Below are 19,817 nucleotides of genomic sequence, written 5' to 3'. Positions count from 1 at the left end.
TCTAATCCCTTGAGTAATAGCATTAAATTAGGGAACATTCAACCATTTCCTTCAAGCAGTAATGTTCCTGGCAGAAATTCTTGTCAAACACTTATCAACTCTCTTATTGCTATACAATGCATTTCAGTGGTGTTTCACTCTAAGGTATGTTGGTAGAGTTTAATAACTTATCATTAGTAATAGAGGAAATACTTTGCTTTTAAACTGTGTTTCATAAAGCTGAACTATACTAGAATCTAGTGAAAAAGTTGTGGCAGTATCACATAGAAGAATTGAAGATAAAAGACAGTTATCAACCATATAATTAATTTAACTGTGGATGCTGGTGACAGCTGATGGTAGGTGTTCATGCTTTAACTCAAGTAATTAAGGAGGACACAGCAATGCAACATTCTTCCATTCAGATGCCATCTGACTTAACTTTACTAATGGCTAAAGTGCTAGCTCTCTTTAAAGAGGGGGTATGTATGGGGGGGGGGGGGGACGACCCCCAAACTATACAGAGTTTAGGAGAAACTGCAACTACTTTCTGTTCCTTCTTTCCTTCCAAGCTAAGAACACAGTGATCTTCTCTACTCCTGTCTGTAGGACAGCTTCTCCAGCAGCCTGATCACAAGCCCAGGATACTTGATGAGGTAGGCAACAGGAGATGCCTCTGAGCATTAACCCCAAGCTACTCCAAAGCAAACACAAATGCTTAGCTTTAGTTACTCTTAGGCCTTTTCTTATCTTTCACGTGGCCCTAGTGCTGCTGGCAGGACACAGGTACTTGGCAGTTTACAGTCAGGGGCCTTCTAGCAAAACACAGTACTGTGGCTTAGAGCCTATTCTTGTAGGAGGATAGTCTTCTCTAGCTTTTCCTCTTGTAATGTCATGCTTTATGTAGTATACCCTTACCTTTAATGTGTGTCTTAATTCTACCTTGATTGCTTCAGGAAGCACATTTGGGATAAGAAGCCAACCCCCCTCTGATCTAGAGCAGGCTCTCTGCTGCACATGGCTTTGTGCAACACCTTTCTTGCACCCAGCTTCAACTCTTGGAATCATAGAATAGTTTGGGTTAGAATGGATCTTTAAAAGTCATCTAGTCCAAGCCCTCTGCAGTAAGCAGGGACATCTTCAACAAAATCAGGTTGCTCAGAGCCTCATCCAACCTGACCTTGAATGTTTCCAGGGATGGGATATCTACCACCTCTCTGGGCAACCTGTTCCAGTGTTTTACCAAAAAATTTTGTCCTTGGATCTAGTCTAAATCTACCCTCTTTTAGTTTAAAACCATTACCCCTTGTCCTATCACAACAGGTCTTACTAAAAAGCTTGTCCCATCTTCCTTATAGGCCCTCTTTAAGTACTGAAAGGCCGCAATAAGGTGTCCCTGAGCTCTTGCAGTAGCTCAGTAGCATTTCCTACTTTCAGTACCACACAAATTTCACCTGTCTGTAATAGCTGTCTTAGCACCCCTTAAACAATACTTCACAGCAGTACCAGATAATTTCTTCCATTTACACACCTAAATGACAGTAGGCTTATAGTTAAGCAACCAGTGGGAGAAAAGAGGCTCTCCAAGGCTTAGCTTGGGAAATAGAGATGTGCAACAGAAAGCCAGAACCTTGAACCAGGGCTTTGGGTCACAGAGTTGATGAAGGTTCATGCTGTGCTTTTTCCTCCCCTTGCATGTAAGGCTGAAGGTAGGTAGGACTACTCATGCAGTGAGCACAACCAGACTTTGTGCAACGGTTAGACTGACCTTACACTGTTTGCAGCGTAAGGGACAGAAGCACAGTGACACTTCCATAGCTCTAGGCTTTCTATTTTGCTCTGAGGGACTAAGTAAGGGGCCACAACACACACTATCTAATTGGCAGGTGTGTTAAGATCCTCTCCTTCCAAGGGAGCTAAGCATTATTTCTTAAGGGAAGCTGCCTCTCCCCTTCAAAATAGTACCTTTGTTATACCCTGGAGCAGGAAGAGTTCTGCGAGGTTTAAGGGCTAGGATTGTACCTTTCCATGCACAGTAGTATGAACTGCCCACATACAGTCCTGTAGATGTGGCTGTCTTCCATGTTTACACAGGGCCCCTACATAGAAAGATGCCACAGAAGATAGTTGCAGCTTCCCCTATTGGCGAAAACACAGCAAGGAACTAGCTAGCACGGTTGGTCTCCCCAGTATAAACTGGGCCACCCAGTAACGATCAGGGAGCAGAAAGGATGCCTGCTCAGCATCAGTGGCTGCTTAGATCAGTGTTCCTCCCCATTCCTCAAATGGGACTGCTACTAAGCCTTATTCAGATGAACATTGAAAACAAGTCCACTCTAATACTTGGTCAGCTCAGACTAGGAAAAAAAAAATTTAGTCCCTATCTTAGCCACTCTATCATGCAAGGATGTCATAATAAATGGATGGTTTTTTTGTCTGGTAACGAAACTGCTCTAGCTTCAGGCCAATTCTCAGAAGAACAGCTTCATCCCACCATTTTGCCATGACCTGGGAGAAGAGGAGAGAAAGAAAAGAGAGAAAAAAAAAAAAGAGAAAAGTAGCATACTCTTCATCACATACAGATGCTCTGCAAAGCCCTGCGAAACTAATTTTCACCACATCCCCCCCCCGCAACAGCACCAAAAGGACACATGCTTTTTGCTTTTACCCCGGTAAGTGTGGCATCAGTGCAATTGGGATAAAGGCAGCTGTATGACTTAACTAAAAGACACGGACCTTTCATTTACATGAGACCCATTTCAAGAGGGAGGAGAGCAAGGAAGGACTTAAAGAAGTTACAGAACTGAGAAATAAGGAAAAGAGAGGAAAGAGCAGTGACAAATAGCAGGTACTGATGCAAGTAGACAGGGAGACAGAGAAATCTATCTCCCAGATACCTGAAGAGTCCCTCTGCCATTCAGGAGTGTTACTCTGAGGCAAGTCTCTTCATCCGCAACTTAAAACTTTATTACCAGTACCTGCCAACTCCTCGAGCGTGCTGTGTGGAACAGCAGGAACGTGGTTATAGCGATTCAGGACAAAGGTGGGGATTTTGTGACCCAGCATTCACAAAGAGCCAATACTCACCTGGAAGCTGACAGGAAGCCCAGCAGTAGAATATCCAATGGGGACCACAAGGCATGGAATCCCAGTGAAGTTACCAAGCTGCATGAACCTGGGGGAAAAGCTGTCATCAGCATTCCTGCCCTAGGATAGCAGTAAAGTCATCCTTTTTTGGGAGAGGCAGCTAGGATCAATCTCTCCTGCTCCAGAGCCTCTCCTTCAGTTAGTACAGCTAGTCTCCAGCTGTTCCCAAACTTTTGCTTCCGTAGTGCAAGCAGCACTCTTCTTACCTCATGGACCGGACTGTGAATGATGAATCGCTGCTCCCAGTCAAGAGGTCAGATTCATAGATTCTTGGGGCAGTGGAAGCAACAGCTGTGGAGGAATCCCAGAATGATTGAGATGATTGAAAGGGACCTCAGGAGGTCATCTTGTCTAACCTTCTGTCTCAAGGACGGTCAGCTAGAGCAGGTTGCCCCAGACCATGTCCAGATGGCTTTTGAATATCCCCAGGGATGGAGATTCCACAGCCTCTCTGAGCAACCTGATCCAGTGCTTAAAGAGCAAAGGAAGAGTCAGGCCGTGGGCAGTCTTCAAGGAACAGCTCAGTTCATTAAAGCCACATGTTTGATATACATTGGTGATGCAAACTCATGCCCCTGAAACACAATCAATTTGCTGGGATTTATGAATTAAGCAGTTAGTTTCTATTTAGAGCAAGAACATCTTCATACATAAATAGATGTCCAGTCCCTCCACTGTAAACGTGCTGGCTCTGCAGCTCCTGTTTCAAGTACCAAGGAGTTTCTCATTGCCATGGATATAGGCAGTAAGTCTAGAAATACACAGCAGTCTTTCTAACCAGGCTGCATTTTCTTCTAAAGGCTTGAGGCACAGCAAAGTCTTTGCAAAAAGTCATGCTCTTAAAATTGGGAAGGGAAAGTTACTGGAGTGACTGTTCTTAAAATGCACCACAGAGCTGTTGGGGACCAGCTCTTTGGCCAAGGCTGCCAATACCTGGTGTAAGGATACAGTTCACAGTGGTGAAGATCTCTCGCAAAAATCTCATGCTCCGAGTTCTCTGTCGATTTGCCTGCAAGCAGAGAGACTACTGTCTGACCAGGCCCTCTTGGTTCACAAGGCTCATGTTTGACGATGATGGACTCTGCCCATCAGAACCTGTGCCTTTGCAAAAGATGACACAATTGCTGCAGTTTGGAATCAAGGCGCAGGACACCACTCCAGGTGGCATGTCCTCTGTGGTGCCCCACCATTCAGCATGTTTTCACAGGAGAGGGCAGTACAGCTGGATCATACCTTTTGGCATGTATGGGGAGGTTAAGAGAATCCTCTACCTCACCTTTACAATTTCACTAGGTGCCTCCCTTCAGCCTTCACCACAGTATGTTTCTTACCGTAATGTAATCCAGAGCTGTGAACTGGGAAGCCAAGGCCAGGTTAGCCCGAGTGTCCAAATTCTGAAACAGAAAACATCGATCATGGCTCTGCTTGCAAGAAACTGAGTGTGACAGCCCAGGAGGTCTTCCAGATCTGCTCTCCTGTATCAGTAGTCATCCAACGGGTGGTTCATCATACAAAAAGCAGGAGAGCCTCAGGTTTCTCACTGATGTGACACTTGTTCTGTATCAGCCGGGACAACTACTGGCATTGATCCAAGCTGCTGGTACTTACCATTTCGTGGAAGTGTTTATTGAAGTCAGGTTGCAAGAAATCCCTCATCTCACTGAGAATGCAGATTACATGTGCTACTCGCACTTCCTCCATCTCTGGAAGAGACACGTCAACCACACTGGCTCCCAAACCCTGCAGGTGCTCCACAGCTGCGTACAGAACAGGTAAAGCACAGACAGCATCCCTGAGTTCACCAAACTTTATAGAAGGGCTGCAAATCCCCACCCCCTTGAGAAGCTAAGAGACCCCATAGGCCATTACAAGGCCAGCATCTTCAGTGCATCACGTGCCATGGAGACTGCTGCAGCTGCTTCTCGTAGGTAAAAGCCTTCAGTCTAACTAGATCTCAGTATTCCAAAAGGGCAGGGATAGGGGCTTGCAGATGGCTTCCTAACTTAACTGCTACATTTCTAGCATGTTCGTCTCCTCCATCTAGCCCCCCCAGTTAACCCAAAGAGTAAAGGTGGACAGACAATGCTTCCCCACGCATTTGACTTGACCAGTATTCTATCAGCATGAAGTGATTATTTAGCATCATGAGATTCCCATTCAAAGCCTCTTCTGAACCATAACAGTAGAGAACTCGGGGGATACTCAAGAGACCAGGTCAACAGTACAGGTTCACTAAATCCTGATGCACTTTAGCAAGGCTGAACACCAAGACTTTGGGATAAGTGAATCTTTTGCTGTCTGAAAAGAATCCCCTTCTTTGTTTGACCCCAGCTTCCTCATAAATACCCAAGCTTGCCTGTTTCACTGGCTTATGGTGCATCTCTCCTAAGAAAACTCTACACATGTATAAGCGTGAGTGTCTGTGGAAATAAGGAGGCTGAAGAAAATCCAGGCAAACAGCCAGAATAACGTGAACTATCTCGGCTCCAATGCATAGGAGGCCAACTACTATACCAGGCATTGTAGAGTCTTTCTGCCTCAGCCCCAAGCACTCACCAGGGTCAATTTTTCTTAGTCTAAAATCTGACAAAGCCACCCTAAAGGCACCATTTGGCTGATTTCAAGGAAATACCAGAGGACTGGATACATCACAAAGATCTAGCCTTGTCTTTCCTACTGAACATTATATTGTGAAACAAGTCCCTCCCTTAGAAGTCTTTTACCATTAAAGCTTGCACAGTAAGTATTACTGAACACAGATCTGTCTTTATACAGACAGAGGCTTAGCACACTGGACTGCATTCTTCCATTGTAACCCAACAAGCCTACAACTGCAGAGCGTTTTAACCCTCAGCAGTCAGGAGGGCTTCCCCAATACAAAGCTACTGCTGTTTGTCCAGCCAGACCTCTTTAAGCATCTGCCTTTAAGGACTTCAGGCGAGATCTTTTTAATGCATACATAAGAGGAGCACCAAGTGATACCATGACATCACACAGAATAAGAGACTTACAGACTTTTCCTCTTTACCTTTCTCACAGATGGACAGGACTTCAGCATCACATGCCTAGAGAATAAGAGGAAAGAACTAAGTAGACTTTAGTAACTGCTCTCCTCTCCTTGGTGAGCACACTCACCAGGACTTTGGTCCTCATGGAGCTTTCCTTGTTCCTGTCCCTCATGGTAGTGAAACACAGCCCTCCAGGACTGCCTTAGGCCACCTACTCCAAAAGAACAGCTTGCAGGTCATACCGCTAAAGAAAAGGGAAGGTTGTCTTTTCCAGAGGAGAGAGTATTCCTCCTCTGCACTGGGGCAGAGCCAGAAAGAGTGCTTGTTTTCCTCCAGGGAAGAAATTCTGAGCACGTTTTTGGGGTTGCATTACAATTGCCAAGCAGTACTAGTTTGCAAGCCCAGTTTCTACATTGGAATGATGAAATACCACTCAGCAGTTACAGCATCATCAACAAATGGATAAATTAATTTTCCTCATTTGATTTTAAACTGTCTTTTGTAATCAGTTCAGAAGCATTGCTTCCAATAGAAACAGCAGTATGAGGAAGCATACTGCCATCAGCTGTACAGTTGTTACCTTTCCTCGTGTCTCCAACAGACTTTTACTCAAAAGGCTGCCTTAGGGAAAAAAAAAAAATCTATCCCTGTAGATGTTTTCAACCAGGCTATATTCTCTTCCAATTACAGGACTAAATATGAGAAGTTCTAATGATAACAGGCAAGAGAACAGTGGATGCACTGAATTCCTTTAGAATCTGATTTTGCAAAGCAGCGGAAAGAGAGAGATAGAACAGGCACCTTAAAAAATGTCCAGTCCACTCCCAGTTTTAAGCCTTTCAGGTCAGGAGCACACATACCAGATAGGGTTGCTTTGGGCTGTTTTAGTCCTGCAGGGAACAAACAAGAGTTCCTCCTTTTATCTAGGATGCCTCTAGGAAGGCAAAGCACCTGGGCTCAGGGAGGGAGCAGGCTCACCTACCATATGGATAGAGCGGATCTGGCTCAGCAAGGATACTGTAAACAATGGCTGCATCTGCCACTGAGGTACAGATAGGGCCTGTAAAAGAGAGATCAGTTGTAAAAATCTGACGAGGCGTAAATAGTACCTTCCTCCCAAGGTCTTTTGCAGGTACATGTTGCCTCCCCTATAAGACCACCACACAGCAAGGTCCCTGAAGTGGAGCACAAGTCCTCTTACCTACACTGACCGTGGAGTAGGAGAGTGGCAAGCTGCCTTGAGAACTGATGCGCCCAAACGTACCTAGAGAAAAAGAAATGGGCAGTTAGCTAGATATCAGCAGTCACTGGCAAGATCTGACCTAGATGGCTCTGGTGCACCCAGTCAGTAAGCAACATACCCCTGTGCCAGTTACTTCTATGTCTGCCATTTCAGAGCCCAGTCACTCATCTTTCAGTACCCTGTTCTGCTGACCACGATCTGTCTCATTAGTGAAACAGATGCATTCAACAGTGAAACTGTTTTCCCCCATAAGAAATTATTTAGTTGAGGGGAAATATTTGCAAGGACGTTTTGAAATACATGCATTTAAATATGTAGAAGCAGCATATGGTATGGAGGATGGAGACACAGGAGCAGGATTATCAACAGCGGGGAGATGCCACCCCTTGGGAGATCTCACACACTTTGCCAGCAAGACTTCATGCCTACACCAGTTGTCTTCTGCGAGTACTTGTATCACCTTTCTGACCAGTTACATTTTTGTCATCATCATTATCATCTTCCTCAGGTGAATCAAGATTAATCAAGTTGATCACATGTGAAGGATGGAAAAAGAGTAGTGGCTGAGTATCTGGTCTCAGATGAAGCAGCTGAGATCCTTTGGAATGATAAACCATTCCCAAAAGCCAGCATCTCTTCCAAGTGACAATCCTGCCTTGCCACCTTCCACGCTGTAGACACTGCCCTGTGCATTTCTTATATCCTCTGCACATTCTACTTGATTACATTCTTACTGCAAAAACTGCGTTGCTACTTCTTGTAATACTGAGATAAGAGGGAATGGCTACATCCTGGTTTCATACAAGCCTATTACCAGGTTTAACTTACCAGATACAAATCTGAGCAGCATCAGCCTCTCCATATAATTGGGATGATGGTAAACCATCGTGGGTGGAGATGCTTTTCACCAGCTCACTACAGATGCCCAACTATGTTGTGAACAACGTCCCAGCAAAGAAGGAAGATTGAAGAGGGACCAATAGGTAGAAAGAAAAGCAGCATGCACGTTTTATTTATCAGTAAGTTAGGGGGTTTTTTGCACATCTGTTCAATACCCGGTACTGAAAATACTTCTGCTCTGTCAGTGCAACCCATGTGACTCTCAGGGTGTTAGAAAAGTTTTGCTTGACAGGAATTAATGGACTATGCCTGACTTGTTTGTGGCATTCTATCTGATACAGAAAACAAGACACACATCCCCTCCACAATTAAAGGGCTCTACCTTTCAGGCCCACCACACCACAGAACGAAGCAGGAATCCTCACAGAGCCACCTCCATCTGTGCCAATAGCCACCGGGCAGAGACCTACAAAAAAACCCCACATGTTGGCTTGTGATCAGAGAGACATCATGTTGCCCTGTCCATTCTACCAGCAGCTGTAGCCAAGACAGCACACAGAGTGCTCTGTTCAGCTAGGAGTTCCTTCCAGCTTCTAAACCCCCCTATAAAAACTAAATGCCTAAGGTACTTTGGCTCAGGACCTTCCTCCCACCACCCCTGAACTCCATTTAGGACCACCTACCTGCTGCTACAGCTGCTGCTGACCCACTGGAGCTCCCACCTGTGAAGTGGTTAGGCTTGTAGGGATTCCTAGGGATCTTGTGGTACCTGAAGCAGACAAATAGTGTTGAATCTTTTCCTAGGAAGGACCATGTGCAGTACAGGGCAGGAAAAGATCCAGAAACACAGCTCAGGGATTCTGATCTCTTAGTAAAGAGATACCATTAAAACCCAGATAGTGCTATGTCCATAGAAAACAAGATGCAAAAAAGACTTCTGCCTCAGAGTCCAATCTCTTGTTGTGATAAGCAGCCTACCCAAAAGAGACAGACTCAAAGCAAGAGAAAGGACGCCACTCCAGCTCTTCAGCCTGTGACAGCACTGTGCCATTACTGCATGCCACAGTGCATTATGCAACTCCAAAAGGTGGAGCAGTTGGTGGCCAGCAATTCTCACAGACAAGCAAGTCAGCATCCCCAGCTCTGCCCTCTATCCCAGAGTAGCAGCTCCCAACGTCTCCAGTCTGACCACAGTCCCCAGACACCAAAGAGACCTGCCAGGTGGCAGGGTATCCAGCTGACCTCACACAGTGAGGAAATGCCCTGGCACGTTGTTGCAGCTGAGGGGGAGCCCCAGTTCTATCCAGCTCCACGGGCACAAAGCGTGGCTCTACACATGGCTTATCAAGGTTGTGAGGACCACGGGTCTGGAATAGCAGTTCTCAGCTTGGTTATAGCTGGAGAATTTACAACAGTAAAGCAAATTCCAGTGAGCCTGGTTTAAATAGGAAATAAATTACTATGTTCTCCTGAGATGACTGTACTTTTTCTCACTGTTCTGGGCCTTCAGCCATTACTGTGACTGAGCGTTAGATTACTATTTATTTGTTTTCTGTCACCGCTTTTGTCTACCACTCATCCTGTAAACATTCACACCTCCAGGCCTATAGGGCCCAGCAAACCAAGTTCCTTACTCAGCAGATGCCACTTGGATCCTCTCCTTCCTTTGGCTTCAGGAGCCTTCAGGCTTCGATGACTACTCTGACCCTCAAATATACAATGCTGCGTTTTCATACCCCTGGGGTTCTCCCTGCACAAGATGCCTTCATCAGTTTTATTCTCACATGCTTGCTCTATTTTTGTACCCTTCCCTGTCAGTTCTGGACAGACTTTTAGGTACTTCTAGACCAGGGGAAAGAGAGGAGAAAGGGATTTTTACCTATTAGGGTTGCATCCAGTTGTTCCAGTCCCTAGTTCGTGCATGTTTGAGACCCCAATAATGATAGCCCCAGCCTCTCGCAGCTTCTTGGTCACAGTAGCATCTTCTGTTTCGGGCTCTGTCCCAAGATACACTGTTCCCACTCGGTGATGGTAAGGTACCTTAGCAAGAATACACCTTATTACTCATCCTAAAACCCTGGCAAGGTAGGCAGGCAGATGTGCATGCTCCACGTGCACACTTCAACTCCACAATGGATCCCCGACATTAGGACCCACAGAAGTAAGTAAGGGCTAGGAAGCTTCACTCTTTAACTTATCCTGTGTTGGAGAGACGCTTAACCCTTCAACATTTGGTCCTTCTCCCATGCAGAGGAGTCCTTTTAATACCACGATACAAATGAGCAGAAACATGTAGATGGTCAAAAAGTCTGCCTCCCTGCAGCGCTCTCTTCAATTTTTCTACAGACAGAGCTGCAGCATTTCAGAGCTGCAGTGTTTTGAAGCAAGGCACCAAGATTAGATGAATGCCAAAATACCAGATGGACTCATTTTCAGGGTATGCTAAGTATTCTTCACTTTGAGGCAGCAATGGAAGAATCTGTACATAAACAGGACTCCCACCCTATGGGTACGCCTCTGCAGAGCCTATGACAGCTTGACTGTACTGCCAGGAGTATTTTATGGTAACTGTTGTTTGGCCACAGGCAAAACTCCTTGTGAGTGGTGCTTTTCAAAGTAACTTGCGTATTTCTGACACATGTCCTTTAAGGTAAGGAGAGAGGGATGCTTTGCCAGTGGAGCAGAGTCAGTGCCTGAGAAATACAGTTATACCCACTGCTACAGATGCTTTTATACATTCTCATTTCATCACAAGAGGGACTGTTTCTCACCCCCACCCTCTACTCCCCATGGATTAAAGAGATCAGTACGAGTCACAGAACACATCTGTTGTACCCAACATCTGTCTTCACCTGGCAAAACTTGTTAATCCTACTCATTACAAACCCACATACTACACCTTATTACAAACACAGTCTTAGGCTTCTGCTGAGGAGTTGGCCTTAAAAACTTGTCGCAGTGAGTTGTCTAGTTTGACCACCTGCAGCATGAACTGACAGCTAGACAAGGAAACTCACCACTTTGAACTCTTCTTTCAGACACACTGGGATACCATCCAGATAAGACAGCGTACACTTATTTCTGTAACGAGCAGTGGAGGCCTCAGCCATCTGCACAGAGGAAAAAAAACAAGTGTATGTTATATATATTTAGTTGAGCTGAAGGTCATTACCAGTATCAGAACAGATACAAAAACCAGTTTTCTCAGGCTGCTACTAAGCCAAACTATAAAAGTTTCTTTCTCCTTCCACCATATGCTGATGGGAAACTACTACTTGGAAGCATCTATGCTGATGGATGCCACATAAGCACACAACTCCCATTTTAAACATAGTTGTCCAGCAGGAAACAGATTGCTTTAATGCTACCTCTCTTTGCAGGAAGGAAAGCAAACTTGTTCGTAGTCGTCTACACAAGGAGGGAGGAAAAGCGTACATATTTTTCTGTGCAATATATCAGCAGAAGAGCCTCTGCTTGTTTTCTACCAGAGGCAGACATTACCAGCATTATTTGCTCCTGGTCCCATTGCACTATCGCTCTGAGTGGGGGCGTGGATTTGTCGCAGTCCTCCAACATGGCAATGATGTTCTTTGCTACCTGAGATGGCGTCAGCTTCCCACTCCTACAGGACAGGAGAAGTTGGGACCTTGTTACAAGACGCCCACACACCACACCAACACACAGGTTTTGTCTCTCATGAAGCAAGATGGCAGCTGTCACAGCTGTAAGTAAGAACTAGATAAGAATCTGTGTGTGGTGACAATTTCAACACAGTTGACACCATCAAGAGACACTCCCCTCCTTAAGGGGAGAATTTGCCTACACAGCACACCCCCAACCCTTAAAGTAGGGGCAGGAGGTAGGAGAGTTACCCAGATAAACAGGGAAGGACAGCTGACAGCTTTCAGAAGAGTCCTCAAGCTCCTGAAAGCCTGAGGCTATGAAACTCCCCGTATCGTGAGCTGAGACCAAGAGGCCAGCCCCCTTTATACAGGCCTTCCATTACAGAGAAGGGGCTCCCAGCAGTACCATCGTAACTCCCCTTCAACAAACAGGCCTTCCCTCCCTCCTGGCAAAAGGCTAAGTTGCACCACAAACACATCTAACTCTGGCTGACACAACAGCCTCACAGTCAGGATGCACCTATAACACCAGACTGCAGTGTCAGCCTTTTGCTCCAAGGCCACAGCCTGCTGGCAGAGGTCGTTCTTGACGAACAAGGGCCAGGAGGACAAGAGGATTTATCTGAGCATTCCACAGCTGGCACATGTCCCAGAGGCAGCCAGGAGTTACCGAGCAGACAACAGCTCACAAAACCTCAGAGTCAGGGATGTGCTTCCAGCTCTTTCCAAGCTGGACACACTTACTGGGTGAAAGCAGGGAAACTGCTCACAGGAGCACAAGCAGCTGGGGAATCAAGGGATTCTTCAGAGACCCACAGTATGTGCAACTCGCATCATCCAGATGAACCTTCCTCTCCTTCTCACTCATGTCTGGGTAAACAAGGTACGTAGAAATCTCTCCCAGTGAAGACTGACAATAAGCCAAGGAAAGCAGCATTTAAATATCCTTGCAGGGCTTGTAAAAGTTGTGCCAGCTCTCCCAGTTGGCTTTCCTTCATTATTCTATTAGGGGGAAAGGACTGCAGAGGGTGACGCTAAACATTGGTGCCTCAAGGACAATCCTAACAGAGACCCCTGAGAGCTTGTGGAACAGTACTAGCCCACAGCAGGGGAACAAGCGAGACAGGTTGCTTCCAGACCATAATTTCACCTACCGGTAGCAGTCCAGGTAGTCTTTGATCCCTCTGAAGCTAAACCCATCGCTAGCAGAATCAGACCTGCAAAGAAAGAATTAAAAGGGCAATTGTGAACTGTCAAAGCCACCTCTGTTTAGACCTGTAGACTTCAGCATCACAGTCCGATGCAGGCTTGGGCATCACTCACTCACAGTAAACCTGCTGGTCACTGTTTGGACCACTAGCCTATGGATTTCAGCTCACACTCTGTCAGACTCCTTGCACACATGCAAGACACCAGGTACACTAAGGGTGCCAAAGAAATATGGGGTCAGTCTTGCTGACATGTTCTAGTTGCTTCATATTTCTACTGCAACACAGCAATCATTAAACTGTTCAAAACTTTTTCCAGGTTTACATTTGCTACTCACCACTGCAACATTACAGAACAGCTAGAATATACTCATAAACCTATTCCCAGGATCTCTGTCACAAGTTCGATCCAGAGATATACAGCAGCATATACAGCGTGTGGTGCGGGAGGGAGAAAAGGCACTATACAGCACACACAAGGATACACATCAGCAACTGCTTAAAAACTAAGTCAATGGCTCTAGCACATAAGAAATAGACTATTTCTCATCACAACAGAATGACTGTAAGATCACCTGAAGAGCTAGCTACAATTACTACTCCGGTGATGTCCCCATATCATCACCCAGAAGCCATATCCTGGAATAGGACAGCGTACGGCACCATGATGGTCTATGCAGGGAAGAGGTAAGGCTCCAGTAACCTGCCCTGTAATACTCAATGTATCACTGGTGGAGCTGGGGACACAAGAACCAAAAGGCTGCATTCACCCTGACCAATGCCTAGAGGAAATACATCCCTCCCTCTAAAGTGAAGGAGCGGAAAGTTTTTCCTTGCTCTAGCTTAAGAACTCAAGCAGGGGGCAAGCTTAGTCCTGCTAAAAGCCCAGGTACATACAGAGAACCCACCCACCGCAATGCTGATGAAGTGCAGCTCATAGACATTTTCAGTAACTATTGGATAGGGTCACAACTAAGAACCAAAACCAGATGGGGAGAGCATTCGTAGCAGCTCAGCTGCTCCCACCTCAGCATCAGACTACAGTGAGACATGCGAGTCTGAGTAACGTTTTGCCTGGAATCTAGTGGGATTTAATCAAGTACAGGCTGCAATCAAGAAGCTGAACCAGTTTTTATCCAAGCAACCTCACTAACAAAGCCTAATTTCTTGTGGATCGTTTTCTTTATAACCTGTGTTCCTTCTCTCCTCCACGCAACCCCTGTGTTCTCTTTGAGATTCCTTGCAGGCAAGAAACAGCACATCTGCAAACTCACTTAAAGGGATGTATGCACTTACTAGCCAACCACTAAGTGTATCTGTTCTAATAGTGCAACCAGAGCCCTGGCAAGGGCAGAATTTGGTCTCTCTACAATAAACAGACTCCCTGAAGCTTGTAGAAACTTCACATTGCTTGTAACTACCAGTGATTTATAAGTTACAACAGGAAAGATGACTGACAGCACTGTTTGTTTTGTAAAGCAGGTGGGTGTGGAAAAAGATTTTAATCCAGATTACTGACAACAACAGCTTCCCACTAACATAATAGTGCCAACACATGTTTTCTTCCACTCCACTCTTACCTATCACATACTGACCTTGCATCTATCAGCTGCTTGATAATATCCGAAGTGCTTTTAGCTTCAGACTTGTCTTCTGTAACCTCCGCAGCAACCTCTGGGATAAAGGTGGGATCTTCATGAATGTCAAGTGAACGCATGAGCGAGAAGTTGTTCAGCCTGAAAAAGAGTCACTGCTAGAGTCTGCAAGCTCTACCATGACTAATTGAAATTTTCAGACTGTTCACAGGGAAACTTACCCAAGAACATTTTGTCTTGCTCACAGCAGGGAGTTGCAACAGTTACAAGATAATCTCTCACACCTTTTCTAAAGGCAGCATCAAATCTACTCTGATTGCTTAACAAAGCCTCCTACCACTTGACATAAGGCCAGCCAGCCTCCATAAACCCAAACTAGGAAAGAAATGGTGAGAGTTTTCAATTCACTTTAATTAGTCATATCACCCACAGACCAATAAAGACAGGACTGGAGAGGAAAAGAAAAGGAGAAAGTAGTATAAGCCATACGTTCAAGCACTAACCCTGTTAAAACAAGCACCTCTTCAGACTTTTCCGTGATTTGCTTCAACACAGCTCATTTGCAACCAAATACAACAGGGATTGCAGTGCAAGTCCGGGGCTTAGAACATGTAAAGCAAGGAAATCAAGACCGTCTCATAGGTGTCAAGGAATAATCTGCTGTATAACAGCAGTGACACTTATCTGGGTTTGATTCACTCAAAAAGCCCATGCTCCAAGTAAAAATTCACAGGTACCAGTTGTGTGTAATGCATTTCTCCGCGTCCTGTGATCTGCATAGCTGACCCATCAAATAACAGGCAAACCATGTGAGCCAAGCGTAAGGCTAAGGTTTCCGCCACCTCTTACCTGAGCAGCTCTCAGTGCAATGTACACTTGAAAGCACAGTTTCTAAACAACAACATAAGTGAGAGAGAAGGAGAAAAGGCTGACATAAAATAGTATCTTTAAAAAGAACATACTAAAACCTCTGAACTTCACGTTTGTCCTCATTTCTCCACTACTACTATTCTTTTACCACTACTGGTGGTAAACACAGCAAATTTGCCCATCAACAAGCTTTGAAAGAAAGACTGCTCTTTCGCAAAGGAACAGAAAGGCAAAGAGGCAAGCTGGCAAATTTGGTTTCTGAGCACCTGCCTGAATGTGAAAAAAAGTTAATTTCTTCTGATAGAGACCCATTCAAACCAGAGCAGTTAAAAAAAAATATATAAAAAACATCTACGAAATAATCTTGCTCATTCTCCAATCAAGTTATGCAGCTTTCCTCTTAAAAAAGGTCATTTCAGACAACCCGTAAGTGGCGTGCAATGCAAGCACCTTTAAAAAAAAAAAAAACAAAAACAAAAGACACTTGGAGGGGAAGAAAACTCCCCACTCTTACCTTATTAACAGTGGCAGTAAGCAGATCTGCCCAAAAGCCTAGAAGAAAGTAAGCAGAAACATTGGTTTGCAGTAACTTTGACCCAAACACCTTCCCCACTAGACAAGGAATGCTGAATGTGCTCACAATTGCTGCAGTTTCAGAGCACCCTAGAGAGCATGCAATGCTATGTAGTAAAAAAATAGCACAAATACTTGTATTTCAGGCCACAAAATTGGCCCAAAATGCTTTCCCCCCACCTCTCCTTTATATAAAGAGAGTATTCTTCTGGCTCTCCTGCCTTTGTCCATCCCCAACTTGGCGCAGAAAGCCTGCAGCTACAGGCTGCAACCCTGTTAGGAGGCATCTACATAGTTCCCATCCCTTACTTTCTTTGTGTTCTGCAGATTATGCAAACATTGGATAAGGTAGAAGCTTATTATTATTTTGCTTATCCCACTGCTAGGATCTCTCCTGTTGCTCAATGAGCTCCTGCAGTAAACCAAGTCAAATTGGAAAAGCATGAGAAATTTAGAGACTCCATGGTAGCAGACATCTGAAAACACTCTTTGAATACCTTGGTTCCCAGTGTAGCAACATCAGAGGTCCCAAAGAGACCAGCCTTGTTCTAGCCTGTCTTAATAGCTCAACAATGGACTTCAAAAACATATTAAGGGATACACAAATACAGTAAAGTCTGAAGCAAGGCTCACACCCCCAGATCCAAGAAATGATATGTTGCCTCACACATTGCATAAGAATTACAGTTCTCTTTTTGAAAAGGCATTGCTCCTAATCTACATCTAATCTTAGACAACACAGTCCTGTAGGAGATTGAGAATCTCACATCCCCCCTCCAAGGGGGACGTCAGGAAAGGAAACAAGCCTAGGGCCACGCACCAGAAGCGGCTGCAAAGCAAAGGATAAAAAGGTATTCCGGTTGTTATATCCTGGAAGAAAGCCACTTACAAGGTATTCTCACAAATAAACACAGCCCATTGCTAGCTTTCACTCCAAGCCCAACCAGCCACCAAGCTCTGTAGCAGGTCACGCTGTTGAAATGAGACTTTCGTGCCTAACCTTGACACCGGCTCAAAAGCAAAGGCCAAGCAGCAGCAGCAGCAGCAGCAACAAAATCCACCTGCTTTCAGGTGGACGATGCTGCAAGGCGCTCACCGCCAAGGGGACGCAGGCTTTTCTCCCCCCAGCACCCTGCCACGACAGAACTCGCACCTCGTCCACACCAGCCCCAGTGAGAATCAACCCGCAGGCTCGCTGGCACGCCAAAGCCCACCCGAGGAGAGCAGTGGCAGGACAGCTGCCTTCAGCCCCTTCCCAAAAACCCCCACTCGAGAGGGCTGAAGGACCCGAATCCCTTCGTGTCTGAGGAAAGCCAGTGGCGGCTGTATTCCGTATTTGAGGTCGGCTTCGGGCCCTCCGTGCTCAAAACCACTCGTGACACCCTCAACCAGAGGCCAGCTCCCTCCCTCCCCACAGCATCCCACCCTGGGAGGGGGACAGGGTGAACCCGAAAGCACGCAGAGAGCCACAACCTGCCTACAATTTCCCAAGCAACCCCAGCTTTTACCGCCTTGTTTACCCGGCCCCTCGCCCCTACTCACCGTATTAGCCACATGGACGAAGAGGCGCAGCCCGGAGCCGCACAGCCGCGGGGCCCACTGTGGAGAAAAGGCGTGAGGTAAACGCCGGGCCCCGCTTCCCGCCGCCCAGCCCGCCCGCCCGCTCCCTCCCCGGCGCTCACGGGATCCCGAGGCGGGCTGCGGCCCCGCGCCTCGGCCCGGCCCGGTTGCCGGCGGTACAGCACGGTCCCAGGGCTGCCCGTGTACCGCCTCACGCAGCACAGGTAAGCGGCGGCCGGTAGCAACGTGAGGAGGAACAGCAGCAACAACGGCGCCATGGCGACCCTTTCCTTCCACCGAGCCCGGCGGCAGCCAGTCCTCCCGTTACCGGGGCGGTCCTCGGCTCTCGCCCCGCCTGATGGGCCGGCCCTGCGGGCGCCTGCACCCTTCCCGGAGCTGGAGGCGGGGGAAGAAACAGCGCGGTGTCTGCCGGTGCCTGACAGGCTGCACCGCCATGTCTAGCTTCTTCCAAGCGCTTCGCCGTGCCGTCAGCGCCCGGGCGGCGGGTCCGGGAGTGGAGGAGGCGGACATTTACCGGTGGGGTCTGACAGGTTAGTGGGCTGCCGCCGGTAGCCGGTCAGGCTCCGGGCTACCCGAGGGGAAGGGGGTAGTGAGGGAGCGGTAACGCGCGTCTGGGGGCGGGAAGGCGGATTCTGTGAGAGGATGGCGGGAGGCGGTTTGTGCGAGAGGGCGGCGGGAGGCCCTGCGGCTGCCCGGTGCCGTGCAGCTGTAATGGGCTGGGTTCCGCGTTAACAACCCCCAGGTCTGAAATTAAATAAAGGTGTAAATAAGGGTGGCTCCCCGGCCTGTAAAAGCGGGCTACAGCTGCTTCAGATAGCGGTGATTGTTCGCTGCTCTGTGTAAATCTTTCCCCAGCTGCTTCAGTCACGCTCTGCCTCAGCTTTGCGGTGAGGTGGGTGGTTGAGGCCAGGGGCTCGGCTCCCTGAGCTCTGCTTTTACCACTCCCGTGTCTCTGAACAGTCTTAGACAGCCCTGTGCTGCGGGAACAGATCCACGGGGCAACGTTCATCCCCCTCAAAGTGGGTCGACGTTGAGCGTGAATGCTTTAAAGTGCTTTCTGCTGCCTGAAGGGTGGATGCTAAAGGGGAGCGTCTGGGCTATCCAGCCTTCTCCTGTGTTTTCCTTAGCTGTGGGGAGCCCATATTTCAATCCCTGTGCTGGTTTGGGGTTTCTGTTTCCCGAGAGATGGTGAGTTACTTCACATGCTCAGTGTGTGCATTTCCCCGGGGAAGGAGAGGGCAGTAATGGCGTAACGCTATTAACAATACACAGCATTTGATTCTGGGTACGAGGAAAGATCTTAAGAACTCCTACTTGGCTTGTTTTGTAATTGTTTTGATTATTGTGCTCCATAATAAGGATTGCAATGGTGGTAGTAACTACAGTGACCTACACTTGAGGTCTGTCCTAGCTGAAGCATAGGAAAGCTGGAAAACATCTTGCTCAGAAATTATTATTATACAATAGTAGAGTGTTACGAGCATTTTCAGTAGCCTAAAGTGCATCCCTAGATGTAGTACTTACCTATTTTTAAAAAGCGGTGGGAGCTGAAAATCAAGCCGTCTTTTAGGAATGCAAAGTAGCGGCTTAATTATTGGATTAGGTTTCTTGTACAGGCCTTTGTAATGAGTCGGGGCATTTTTTTGTGTGTACAAGTTCCTGACTATGGTTTAATTTAATGGACTTGCTATAGCACTGGTGTGTTTGCTCTCCAGCCGGGTAAACCAACTTCTGCTGAAACCTGGTGTGCTTTTCCTGTAAGGCAGATGTTTGGGAAGGCCTGTTCTGGGCAGGACCTGTTTCTGGTGGCTTCAAGCTATAACTGTGTATAGAGTGTATTGAATGACTGTGTAAATGTAACAAATTGCTCTTATTCCCAGGCATCCAGCTTCGCCCTTATCAAATAGAAGGTGTAAACTGGCTGGTGCAATGCTATGAAGTCCAGCATGGCTGTATCCTGGGTGATGAGATGGGTCTTGGGAAGACTTGTCAGGTGTGTTGTCTTCTTCTGGAAAATGATCTTTGCCTACCTGTGTTTTTTAGCCCAGTGTTTCTGCAGAAGGAAAAAGAAAAAACACCCTAATGATTGGTCAGTTAAGCAGCCCCTTTCTGAAGTCCACTCTCAAAAGAGAGAGCTCATTGTTTCTTTC

General features: G+C 46.7%; 2 protein-coding genes across 4 annotated transcripts in view; one reads left to right on the top strand and one right to left on the bottom strand.

Moving 5' to 3' along the window:
* Positions 1-145: 145 nt before the first annotated feature.
* Positions 146-17,983, bottom strand: LOC126048937 (uncharacterized). 2 transcript variants are annotated; one of them, XM_049824515.1, is made up of 20 exons: positions 17,769-17,983; positions 17,629-17,685; positions 16,028-16,065; positions 14,644-14,784; positions 12,995-13,057; positions 11,719-11,839; positions 11,235-11,327; positions 10,097-10,257; positions 8,901-8,986; positions 8,600-8,683; positions 7,336-7,398; positions 7,117-7,194; positions 6,936-7,024; positions 6,155-6,191; positions 4,735-4,883; positions 4,458-4,520; positions 4,060-4,135; positions 3,333-3,417; positions 3,067-3,154; positions 146-2,487 (listed from the first exon to the last, which is right to left on the bottom strand). In XM_049824515.1, the coding sequence occupies exons 1-20, from the start codon at positions 17,922-17,924 to the stop codon at positions 2,377-2,379; spliced, it is 1,839 nt and encodes a 612-aa protein (XP_049680472.1). In that variant the 5' UTR covers positions 17,925-17,983; the 3' UTR covers positions 146-2,376. The 2 variants fall into 2 exon arrangements, with proteins under 2 accessions (XP_049680472.1, XP_049680473.1); XM_049824516.1 differs by lacking the exons at positions 16,028-16,065; positions 17,629-17,685; positions 17,769-17,983 and adding an exon at positions 14,865-15,660.
* Positions 17,984-18,060: 77 nt separating this feature from the next.
* The window catches only part of CHD1L (chromodomain helicase DNA binding protein 1 like), a 31,474-nt gene continuing 29,717 nt past the window's right edge, over positions 18,061-19,817 (top strand). For both annotated transcript variants that reach the window (XR_007509061.1, XM_049824655.1), the window contains exons 1-2: positions 18,061-18,197; positions 19,548-19,660. Coding sequence is in view for 1 of the 2 variants with exons in the window: in XM_049824655.1 (XP_049680612.1) it covers positions 18,101-18,197; positions 19,548-19,660 (210 nt within the window). In the remaining variant the exon portion in view is untranslated. The remainder of the gene's footprint in view (positions 18,198-19,547; positions 19,661-19,817) is intronic.

The sequence above is a fragment of the Accipiter gentilis genome, chromosome 21 (assembly GCF_929443795.1).
Source record: "Accipiter gentilis chromosome 21, bAccGen1.1, whole genome shotgun sequence".
Taxonomy (NCBI): Eukaryota; Metazoa; Chordata; class Aves; order Accipitriformes; family Accipitridae; genus Astur; species Astur gentilis.
Note: the sequence above shows the minus strand (reverse complement) of the source record. Positions and strands in the feature narration are given on the sequence as shown.